Below are 11,801 nucleotides of genomic sequence, written 5' to 3'. Positions count from 1 at the left end.
GGGATAACCATTTCAAAAACCATCACAGCATTTCTGATTAATATTAAAAAATATTCTTTAATGGAAAGCACTTTTTCTGGAGTACAAAGTCATACGGGTCAAAACTTATGACAATTTATAAGCTAACACTAGCATATTCGGAGTCTTGTTTAAAACCAAACAAAATTCCGAAACATACAAAATGCTGCCAATTAGGTTTGTGGCATTTGGAATCGGTTTGAGATGCACTATATTAAAGGTAAAGATACTCTTTGATGCAGCCATGAATATGTGCGCTTGAGTCGGGGTAAATTGTAAAGTGGCCAACGACCAAGCGGCCTTACAACCTATCTAGCCTAGTTATTTACATCGAAGTGTTCTAAGTACATGGCAAGTGATACTATTGCAGTGCAGCGGTTAAAGATTGAGGACGAGGTCCTGTGAGTAGTTGTCCAGCGCCGTTTGGTTGAACGAGCCAAAGTTCCACTGCTGGAACCGATTGTCGGGGTCGCACTTATTGGCCACCACCTCCTGCGAGAAGGGCAGCAGCTCCATGCACCTTCTGCCCTCCTTGCCGTGCAGAAGCAGCTTCTTGCGGTAGTCGTAGTACCAGTACTGGTTGCCACCCTGACTGTGGCAGTCCCACAGCCAAACGGGCGCGTTGGCATCCCAGATCTGCACGTCCAGGCACTCCTTCTTACGCCGCAGGCGCAAGTCTCGCTTCCAGCTCAGCTCCCAGAATTGCGTTCGCTGCGGAATCTTTATATCGTTGGCACACGCGTACATGCCCATTTTGCTGTGCTTCTTTCTGCCCATCGTGTCCAGGCAAAGGTTTTGATTGCCCACATTCTGCAAGGCGCCCATGGCGTAGGACGGCGGATCTATCGGCGGATAGGTCTTCATCAGATCGAAGGCCACCTCCTCCATGAACCACTTGAATGACTTGCACTTCAGCTTGGTGCGGATGGCCTTCTGCTCCGTCAAATCGCCAGGATCCACGCTCTCGTACAGACCGTCACCGTGATTGTACAGGTAGTTCTTGTACTCGTCCATCCACACCTCCGCCACTCGTTTGTAGTTCTGCAAAGTAATCAAAAGTTAGTCGTTGGGTCTAATAAAATGATTGATTGCCTGATAAAAATAATAATTACTGGGGAATCGTAGGCGAAGAAATCTAAAATAAAATTGGTTGCCTTGGCTGCAATCAAGTTTGCTTTGAAGTCAGAAGCCCCATTTTAAATATGCGCAAATCACAGATATTTTTCACAACAATGTGCCAAGTTCGGCGACCTACATGTTAGAGTAAACATAACTAAGAAACAACGATATACTACGAAAAGTCAATATATACATTTCTAGTTAAAACCAAACAGCCGGAGTTGTTCGCCAAAAATAAATAAAATCTTGTAACATTAACTAGCCAAGTTCAAAGACAAAAGAATTTTAAATGGGTTTAGATGCCTTAAAATTAAGAAACTAAATGGGAGTGTCTGTTGATGTTCAAACCTGTTTCCATTTCTCACTCCCCATTTAGATTCCCCATAGAATTTGGCGGGCTACATTCTTATTGCTCTACTGATCAACTCACCTTGTGCAGGTAATCGCCCTTCCTGGGACTCGGCTGATGGTTGCGAGGTCCGCGATATATATGACCGATGCGAGAGCAGGGTGCATCGTACATTTCGCCGCCACACATCCAGATCTTAAAGCTCAGCTCATACTGCTCTCCGCCCCAGATGTCCAGTCCCTCATCGTAGCCGCCCAGTTCCCAGAAGAACTCTCTGGAAATGGCAAATAGGCCGCCAGCCATGACCGGACTCTTGAACGGATCGGCCGGATGCTTCAGATCATCTTCCAGCAATGGCAGTCGCTTGTAAAAGAACTCCCAATCGAAGGCTCCTCGGGCTCCCTCATCCTGCGCCCGGTAGTTGAAGTTGCTGTGGTCAATCACATCAATAAAGGGACACACCGCCGTCCGTTTGTTCAAGGCAATCGGCTCCAGCAGCGGTGGCAGCCAGTTGTAGTTGGCCTCCACGTGGGAATCGAGGAAGATGAGCACCTCGGCAGTGGCATTCCTTGCGCCTGCCGCTCGGGCTCCAATCAATCCCGTGCGCCTTGGCAGTCGCACCACACGAACCCACTTGAAGTGTTCCGCAATATAGGTTTCCAGCTCCTTTCCCAGATACTCCCGGTCACTGTGATCGTCCACCAAAATTATCTCCTTCATCAGCTCCGGCGGTGAGCGATTAATCAGGCTGTGAACTGAGCGCATCAGCACGCTCAGGTATTCGTTGTAAAAGATGATTATCACACTGACTGTGGGCAACTTCGCCACGTACTCCTTTTTGCGACATCTGCAAGTAAATAGGTAAATTGAAATAGGTTGGAATTTGCAATAAATTATATATATGCCTCCAGCTAAACTTTTGTAAATAACTCGATATCTAACAGCTATAAAATAATAACCATAAAATGCTTTCATCAAATTATAACAAACATAAGCCTGATTCCATTCTATTCTAAGACTACTGCCTTATCTCGGCTCTGAAATTTGGCGACTCTATGTGACTTTTGATAAGAACTCACAGAGGATGGCGAATGTCGGGCAGCGAACGGTTAACAGATATGGAATCCGACAGCAGGGCATTGAATCCATTTTCCAGGGACTTTTGCTTCTCCAAATCTTTTTGGGACTCATCGTCCAGCGTGGCGGCCTTTCCCTTTTCCCCGAGGCCCACGCGCTTGGCATCCTTCTCCATGAAGGTATAGTCATGCCAATCCTTCCTCACCGATCCATCCGCGGGCGCCGCCATCTGGAGCTCGTCCTGGGGCTGCTGCTGCGAATCCTCGTCCGCCGGCTGCGGATTATGGAGCTCCTCATCCACCGGTTCCGGCTCATCGATCTTCTGCAGCTCGGGATCCTCTTCAAAGTCGGGCTCTTGTGGTTTCTTAGATTCTGGTTGCCGAATAGCTGGCACCTTCACGCGGGCATCGCCGGAAAGGCCAGCCTTCTCGGGCACGGGCTCCACGCCATGATGGACTGGCTTGTTGGTGAACGGCGTGGAAGAGATCCAGCTGGTTACCAGTATGAAGAGAGTCAGGGAGACCAACAAGAGCAGCGAGGCCTTCACTATCCACTTGAGATTGGGTCGCCGCATCTTTGCCGGATATCCGTGGCTACGTGTACGCTCTACGGGTCTCTATGGTCGCTATGCGAACCATTAAAGTCGGCGGTGTGTGTCGCGAGGTACTGGCGATATTGGCTTGTTAGCTCAGGTGCTTCCGATGTTTGCTGGGTTGTCTCTTTATCTGGCACTGCAACGTGGTCTCTGCGTCAAAGGGAAAAGTAGAAAAATACAGAAACGTAAGCACATATGTATCTTTTTGGGTCGCACGTAAAAAAAAACCCAAGATAAGCGAGTCATTTTCACCAATCCGAAAGTTGAGATAATAGCAATGATATGGTACATCCGCTGCATAGTTACCTTATCGCAGATATATGTCAATAAAATGTACTACATATTAAAATGACTTAGGCGACTGGCTTTGTTTATAATTCCTGATTTTGTGGCTTTAATCAGGTGAAACGTCATCAGCAGGTGCGTTCTTATCAGGAGTTTAGTTACATTACATTCATTCTCACCTTACTGCGACTGTATTCCACTCAGAGGTCCATCCGATCTGGGTTGAATAAACTTGTTAACTATTAAATTACTAATTAGCATAGCAAAACAAAAGTTTGCTTCCACGTCCGCGGAAATTCGTTTTTTTTTGGCTCTGTTCTTGGCGCTGTTCTAATGGCGTTCACACGGAAACGCCCTCACTGCCAGTAGAAACAGCTGTTCGTACATTCGCCCCGAAGGAGGGGCGTCCAAAAAGGGGGTTTACATGGTTGCCCAGTTTTATTTCAAAATTATAAACAATTCAATTAACAAAACTGAAATTTAAGTGACATTTGCAATTTGTAGTACTCAAATACTAAATATTTATTTGTTAGCAACTTCTCGCTTTATTGGTTCAATCAACTCTTCAGTTCCCTAGGCAATGTTCAGCATTTTCTTCACCTCCTCCTTGTATTTGCCCAAGTTGTACTCGTTTTCGCCCTCGTTTATTAGCTGCTCCACGCAGTCAGCGAAGGATTTGCTGGGAGCCGCTTTCGGAGCACCCTCTTGCGCGTTCCAGTTTAGGATTCCTTCGGCGGAGAGCTTCGACTGGTTTCGCTCGAACAGATAGACCTCCATGTCGGCCTCCGATTTGGTGGCCTCCCAGGGCTCGGTGACGAAGGACTCGTGGTAGCAAGCGGTGAGTAAATACAGGGCGTAGTCGTAGTTCTGCTTCTTCTGCGGACACCTGTCCGTGACGAAGGTAACGATGTCCGTGTCCTTGTCGTAGCGATCGCCCACCAGGCGCAGGAACTTATCCCTGGCATGCGCATCGAACTTAAGGTCAGAGAGCTTCAGGGAGATGGTGACCCTTCTGGCCTCGGGATTCCTGATCGTGGGCAAACTCTGGCAGTAGTCCGTGGTGATGACCTCCAGGGGGAAGTGGCGCTGCCACTTGGCCTCCGTCTCCAGACCCTTTGGCCATGGAGTGCAGAACTTCTTGATGGCCTCGCACTGTTGGCGGATAGCCGGCGGTGTTAAGTGCAGAAAGTTGGGTATCTTCATCAGCTCCGCATTGGCGAACTTCGATGGGGCTGCTGCTCCGCGTTCCGTGAAGCCCTGGCGCAGTGGCAGAGGCACACTGGCCGGGTGGAAGGATCGTGGTCCCGGCCAAACGGCTGTCCAATCCTGATCCACCGCCATGCGATTGGTGCGCGGCGGAGTGATGGGATCCCGGCGGACCTGCTGTCGCCGCTGGAACTGCTGCTTCACCGTCCGCAGACTCAGCACTCGGAATTCTGACCGAACAAGAAGATATATCCATTAATAAGCATACATGCCAGGAAAACCTTATTGTTTACCTTCATCATCCTCAATTTCTTGCTGCTGCTGCTGCTCCTGGTTGGAAAATAGACGAATACCACTTTGAGCCGTCTGTTTTTTCAGTGGCAGGCGCTCCAACAAGCGAGTCACAGCGCTGGACATGGTTTTATGCTAAAAGTAGTGCTTAGAAACCTATTTTTTATTAATATTTCCAGCGATTTATGCGGCTTTTACGTAAACCATGCGCCAACGAACTGCCATTCGCCCCGAACAGTAAGCTGTCAGCTGTTTACAGGAACGTGCCATTCACAGAGAAGCACACAACATTGTTCAACTAAAAAATAACGGCTTTTTGAACTCAGATGTAAATGTTTGTCAGCTGATAATTGTTATCTAATTTTATTTTTGTGTCAGTACTAAACATGCATTTTTAGCCAAGAGCTTAGAAAAATAAACAATTCCGATTCCAGGAATTCTGTTGGGACAGTTAAGTTAAGTTAAAACAGCACCTTTTTTTTTATATACATATTTATTCAGGTAAAATAATAAAAAATATAACTCTGATGTACTGTAATATGGCTAAAAAGGATAAGTTCAATCACACCCATGTCGGAATCACCGTTCGGGATCCCAAGTCCCTCGTCACCTCGCCTTGTGCAAGTGCTCCTTTTATGTACATTATTTATTATTAGTAAAACAATAGAAAACATTGCGTTATGCTGTAAGCCCTGTGAACTATAGCTACCGTAAACCTAGTCGATCTGGGGAGAAGCTCCTTAGTGGATCTCCTGCTTCCACTTGTCGCGCGCCTCCAGTTTGGCCTCCGGCACCAGCGAACTCTTGGCGCCGCCCAGGATGTTGGTGGTGGCTTGGGTGGCCAGCACCGCCGGGCAGACGACCAGCTGCGGAATCTGGCGTACCACCGCGCCCACGGCTCCACTGTAGCCCTTCTGGTCGTGCTCCGTGATGGCGGCTTCGATGAGTGTGTTGGCCGATTCGTTGATGCCCTCCCTCACTATAGTGTAGGCGTTGGCCACGCCCTCGCGCAGATCCTTGGGTCGTCCTTGGCGCCTTCTCTTGCCCTGCCTGCCGCCCTTTCTCTTCTTCATGGAGGGACCTGCAGATAACATATCGAAGGTGGTCTCCGCCGTGAATTGCAGCAGGTGTATGATCCTGGAGGTGATCTCCAGGGCAGCCAGTGCTGTGCGGGCCGTGAAACTCTGTGCGCCCAGCTGGAATCCCCTGATAATCCGTCCATCCTTGTTGTACTGCTCGATGGGCAGTCGGAACAGATCGTAGATACCCTGGAAAAGCTGCAGCACCGCATTCGTGGGTCCAATTCCGCTTAGGATATTAGGCAGTTGATTCCGCTTGATGTCCTTGAGCCACTCCTTGGCCAGGAACTCGCACAGTTTGTTCCACCCCAGGATGCCCCGGCGGTTCACGATTTCCCGTAAATTAATTCCGGATCCCTGCAGCTGGGCGAGACCCATGATTAGGCCGGTGACCGGCCCGCGGGAAAGTTCAATCCGCCTTCCATGATAGTCGAAGCAAATGGGTAGTGCTGGACTGAAGATCACCTCGCGGAAGAAGACAGGTGGAGCCGTGGCCGGATCCTCCTCCAACTCGTTATCCAAGCTGTTCTCTTCAATCAGCACATTCAGATTCCTCTCCACCATCTCCTTAACTTCGGAGTCGGGTAACTCATCGGATAACTCCTCCGGCAGTTTGCTTACCGACATCACCGGCATATCCGTTGCAGACGAACTGCTGCCCTCCGTCTTTGTGCCACCAGCAGCACTAGCGGAGTTTCGGAACATACCCGAAAAGAAGTCCTCGAGAAAGAGCAGAGTATCCTGGTCAATATTGAGCTTTATGGGCAGAATGGAGACCCTCAAGGAACACTCTTCCGCGGAGCTCTTTTGCGGATTTGGACGCACATTCAGAGCCTTCACTATAACCATGTTCTCGTCCGGCTTGTGGGATAAATTATTGCCAGTCGGGTGATACAAGAACTTGTTGATATCCGAGGAGCGCAACCTATCTCTTATTTCGATCTCCGACACAAGGAGCACCTGACGGGACGCGTACATCGAGGTCAACGGGTAGGTTTCGTAGGAGAATCGGATCTTGGAGAGCTGCATCTCCACTAGAACCTCCAGATTGCGCTGGGATCCTTTGGGTTGTTTTGGCAGGCTCTTCTTGGAACTCTTTTTATCCTGTTTGTCCTGTTCTTGAGCTTGAGACACTCCATACTTGTAGGTATCGGACATGCCAAAGCCACTGGTTGCTGATGAAGAGGATTTCTTGAGAGGTTCATCAGGAAAATCCCGGCCGCCATAAAGGTGCCACGTGAAGGTCATCTCGCAGAGGGTGTAACTGCTCTCGGCCACTGGGAAATTAGCTGGAGGCCTCAGAAGATCGACCTTCTCGTGCGGCAACTCAAAGTGATTATCCACAATCTGCAGGGGGTCCTCCGAGATGTAAATCTGCTTTACACCAAACTTGTCCATGCGTAAAACCTCCTCGTCGTGGATGATGTCGAAATCCCGTTCCTCCAGGGACGCGTTGCCCAGAGACCCCAGCTCCTGCTGCACTTGGGAGCCCAGTGAAGTCTGAGGTTGCACTTGACTCTGGTGGTGGTAGTAGGACTGTAAGATCACATTTGACTCAAAGTCCAGGATGTCTCCGATGATCGAGGGACTCTCAACCATCAGGGGTGTGTTCTGTAGCTTGGCGGGCGTGGATTTCCTCTTCTCCTTTGGCTCATCCGGGAAGTAGAAGATCTCAATTCCCTCCTCCCGACTGCCTGGAGATCTGGTAGCCCTGAGATTGGGCGAGCACTCTACGTCTATCACAGCATCGGCCATGAGTTTGCTCACATGGTTCTGGGTGTGCTCGCTGACCTCGTGCTCTTCATTGGGTTTCGGCTCTGCGGGTTTGGTATCCTCATTCAAGATGGGCTCCTCTGGCGGACACAGATCCCTGTCGTTGGCCAAATAGGCTATGAGTTGGGCCAAAGCTGCTGCCGAATCGTAGCAAGTCTTCAGATGCATATCGTGGATAGAGGAGCGCAGATCCACCCGCGGTTGTCCACTACCTTCCGCATTCAAGCGGAAGGATATATTCAGCAGTCCCAGATTCAATACAGGAATTAAGGAGTCGTTGGATTCATTAACCAATCCCAGTTGCAGGACGCAATCCTCGGCTAGGAGTCGCAAGGTGCAGCCACTCATCGATGATATGATGTTGCTGCTCAAGGTACAGTAGCCCAGATCCAGGAAGGCTCGTTGTGGGAAGAATTTGGGGCGATAGTCGATCCCAGCGTTCCACACATGCAACTGCAACTCGGAGACCAGAGCAAACGGTTCGTATTCCTCGATGGGAAAGTCGGCCACGTCCATGAAGTCGATCAGTTGATTCAGCCAAGAGTGCTCCGAGTGGCAGGAGTGATGCTGCAGAATGGCGCCACTTATCCCAAAGGACATCTTCATCCTCTTGATGCGCTGCTCCGGTTGCTTCTTGATCTCAGCCACAAGGGATAGCACCTCCATTCTTTTCCTGTCCTGCTGCTGATGAACATTGGGAAAATTATAGATCGTGGGCAGCAGATTTTTATCCGCCAAATCACTCCAAGCCAACTCCAAATCCTGGAGCGTATTTCCGCAATGCAAAGCCTCGATCTCGCCCAGCTGGATGCAGAAGAAACTCCTATTCGAATCGTTGTCCAAGCCATTCACTGTAAACAAACGCAGCTCCTTTATATTCACCTGAAACTTACCACACTCCTTGGATCGCTGGTTGGTCTCGGCATCCAGAAGATGCGAAAACAGAATCAGAGATCCCTGCTCCACAAACAACTCAAAGGAGAAGGCTTCATTCCGAACTGGTGGCGCTGGTGGAGCAGAGACCGTTGGCTCCGCCATGGAAAAGTATATGCTGCTCTCCATGGTACTGGTACTGAGCAGCAGGTTTCTTCTGAACTCCTCCAGCTGGGGCTCTGCATACAGGTTCTTAGACTGTGCGACTTCGTTATCCGTATGGTTGTCATAGTGCGGAGAACGTGGTTCCCACATAAAGAGATCTCCGTTCAAACGGTTGTATATCAATTCATACATACTCTTGGATTCCAGCACAACTTTGACGTGTGGAATAAACGTAAATATCTTTAGTTTGGAGCACTGGGTGCAACTATCGCAGAATTCATTGATCTCCTCCGTTTCACCAGGCAAAAGGGAATCTGTTTTGTCCACACTGCCGTCGAGTCCCTCGACATGGGAGGTGTAGCCAAAGGTACATTTTGAGCTAAAGGGCGACTTCCTTGCTTTCTTTTGACCATCAGTGGCGTCCTTCAACTGAAGTACGTCAATTTGGATCTTCTTATTCGGCTGCATTCTTTGCTGGCATTTCAAGAGGTGCACGGCGCTCTGCTTATCCGCGTCACAATAGAACACATCTAGTTCATCCGAAACGATGCTTATCTGAGACCTCGAACTAACGACTAGGGCGCGGAACTCCACGGCTAAGAAATCACGTCGCACATTCTTCTTCCACCAGGGAATCTTTTCCGGATCGTTGGCCGCTCTGCCATCCACCACAGGAAATCGCAAGTGAACACGCAGATTTTCGGACTTCACTACGAACTCCGTTTGGTTGGGATCATCTGGATAGGTCGTTGAAGAAGTCGAATCCGCCGGAAACGGAGAGCAGCCAAAGAGCGCCCCTAGTCGATCGTATAAAGATACATCCAATTCTGCCGTACATTCATCTAAACTGACTTCAATTTTGTTGGAACAATGATTGTGGTTCTGCTTGAACATGAACGAGGAGCTCTGCGTGAGCACGATCTCCGGTCGGATGTGGTAGCCATCCGGGCAGTTTCGCTGGCGGTCAAACTGAAGCAGGTGCTCCATGGAGTTATCCAGGACCTCGATGAGATCCACCGCAGTGGCGGACAAAGTAGTCCGCGACGTGAGCTCCTGGAAATAGCGCTGCTGGCTTCCACTAACGATTATTGGGGCTGCACGTAGCAAAAGGTACTGCTGATTTTGCAGCGGCACGTGATTCTCTAGGAGCGTGCCCAAAAAGAAACCACTGGCAGTGTCCGAGTAGCGAAGGTAACTTGCGTGATCGAAAACCGTGCTGCAACTGTCGATGTTGGCCGTGTTCTGGATAAGAATGTCCTGGTGCAAAGCAATTCCGTAGATTTTCGAGATCTGCACCTTGAACTTGAGGATCTCGCCGGATTTCTCTGTGTACCCCAACTCCTGCTGGAGTGTATTGGTGCAGGAGGTGACCATGCTGTTTGTGGACTCGCTCATCTTTCGACTCCGTGCGTAACCGCTCCTCGGGGGATTTCCATACGCGGAGTATTCGGAGGGGTCGGCTTCTGACATTCCTGTACACCAGTCTGCATTCTGGCCCAGAATCCCCGTCATCCGGGTGGGCTGCTGCAGACTTTGCATCTGATACTCACTGGGCGGAGCCGATTTCAAGCTTCTGCCCTTTTTAGGTCGCTCCTGCTGACCACCACAGTTGAAGCCCTTGGAGAACTCGATAAGCAGGTGGATTTGGCGCGGCGTGAGCATAAAGTATATGTCGTCCAGACTGAGTTCTAGGCTGACCTTGGGCCCAACTATATTTTCCGTCTGCTTGATGTTGATTTGGATGTTTTGCGCGCCCTTGAGCTCCACAATCTTGCAGAGCTGCTCGTAAGGAGTGGGTCCGTACTGGTGATCCATTACATCAAGCACTTCAGATGTGTGCAAACTAAGGCCCTCTATTACCAAATTGTGTTTGGCTATCATGGGCAGTGCATTGAAGCTGCTGTTGGGATCTTCTTCGGTTTCAGTGTCCTGGGAGGTGGACATGGGCATCTCGTAGCCCGTCTTGTTTTTGTACTCCACATGGCTGGCCTGGAAGGAGAGCACCAGCTTCCTGTCCGATCTGGGCAGCAGGTACTCTATGTTCAAAGTAGTATTTGTAAGCTTGGCCCGTATGCGATTGAGGACATTGTCGATGGTTTCTGCGAACTTCTCCAGCCCAATCAGGGCGTTATTGTGGTTCAGGAAGGGCACATCGTCATCCACCTGCTTCATGCACTCCTCGGCCATTTGCATCGAGCTGCTCACCGACGACCACATGGACTCCAGCATGGTGGTGCCGCTCTGATAGCGTGTGACTGGCCTCAAGGTGATGGTAAGATTGTGGATCTCAAGGCTACTGTCATTGGTCATCAGCGCGTTCCAGGGCACCACGACAGTCAGGCGGCCAATGTGGCCCGAGACCACCTCGAAGGCCCAGCCCTGATCCTCGAAGAGATCGTTGAAGGCGTTGACCTTCAGGAATATGTCCTCCACCACCGCCTTGCCATTGTAAAGGTCCACCTTCAGCTGTTCCAGGTTCAGGTTATTCTCGAAAAACTGTCCCAGGTATCGCTGAAGCAGGTAGCGACACATTTTCGTTTTGAGGCCATCCCAGGGATTAAACCACGACATCGTGACTGGGTTTTTGCCCTAACTTTCCACGTTCGCCTTCTTTGTGCGTTTTACAATTTTATGCGAGTTGTTTTTCCAGCGCAGCAGCAGCAACAGCAACAACAACAACACCCCTTTGTTATTGTTTTCTGGGTGGCGAATCACGGAAACGGAAGAGAATTGAGGCTTAAATTGGTGATAAGACTCTGGTGAAAACGCTTACCACTCACATTTTTTGATTGGCGGGGGCGGAGGGCGGCTGTGGGCGGGTATATATGTGCATTATTTTGGAAAATAATGAATTAATAAAGCGCAGTAGCAAGTGACCATCAAGTTGGCCCTTGTCTTCCTCTTTTTGTTGCTGCGGCCAGTGTGGCCAGGTGTGAGGAGTTCGCTAAATACCCCCTGCTGAGGGCAATGC

General features: G+C 49.7%; 3 protein-coding genes across 4 annotated transcripts; all 3 read right to left on the bottom strand.

Moving 5' to 3' along the window:
* Positions 1–37: 37 nt before the first annotated feature.
* Positions 38–3,795, bottom strand: LOC122618269 (N-acetylgalactosaminyltransferase 6). Its single transcript, XM_043794572.1, has 4 exons — positions 3,623–3,795; positions 2,566–3,308; positions 1,568–2,333; positions 38–1,059 (listed from the first exon to the last, which is right to left on the bottom strand). Exons 2-4 carry the CDS (start codon positions 3,135–3,137, stop codon positions 397–399), a joined length of 2,001 nt encoding a protein of 666 aa, XP_043650507.1. The 5' UTR covers positions 3,138–3,308; positions 3,623–3,795; the 3' UTR covers positions 38–396.
* A 135-nt stretch (positions 3,796–3,930) lies between these two features.
* LOC122618270 (28S ribosomal protein S35, mitochondrial) lies at positions 3,931–5,183 on the bottom strand. Its single transcript, XM_043794573.1, has 2 exons — positions 4,943–5,183; positions 3,931–4,879 (listed from the first exon to the last, which is right to left on the bottom strand). The coding sequence occupies exons 1-2, from the start codon at positions 5,064–5,066 to the stop codon at positions 4,017–4,019; spliced, it is 987 nt and encodes a 328-aa protein (XP_043650508.1). The 5' UTR covers positions 5,067–5,183; the 3' UTR covers positions 3,931–4,016.
* Positions 5,184–5,453: 270 nt separating this feature from the next.
* On the bottom strand, positions 5,454–11,744 carry LOC122616520 (autophagy-related protein 2 homolog A). 2 transcript variants are annotated; one of them, XM_043791999.1, is made up of 2 exons: positions 11,611–11,744; positions 5,454–11,529 (listed from the first exon to the last, which is right to left on the bottom strand). In XM_043791999.1, the coding sequence occupies exon 2, from the start codon at positions 11,399–11,401 to the stop codon at positions 5,681–5,683; it is 5,721 nt and encodes a 1,906-aa protein (XP_043647934.1). In that variant the 5' UTR covers positions 11,402–11,529; positions 11,611–11,744; the 3' UTR covers positions 5,454–5,680. The 2 variants fall into 2 exon arrangements, with proteins under 2 accessions (XP_043647934.1, XP_043647935.1); XM_043792000.1 differs by having other exon boundaries at positions 11,604–11,721.
* Between the last annotated feature and the right edge of the window lie 57 nt (positions 11,745–11,801).

Source organism: Drosophila teissieri, chromosome 3L, assembly GCF_016746235.2.
Source record: "Drosophila teissieri strain GT53w chromosome 3L, Prin_Dtei_1.1, whole genome shotgun sequence".
In the NCBI taxonomy this organism is placed as follows: Eukaryota; Metazoa; Arthropoda; class Insecta; order Diptera; family Drosophilidae; genus Drosophila; species Drosophila teissieri.
The sequence above is the reverse complement of the archived record's forward strand: the minus strand, read 5'-3'. Positions and strand labels throughout refer to the sequence as shown.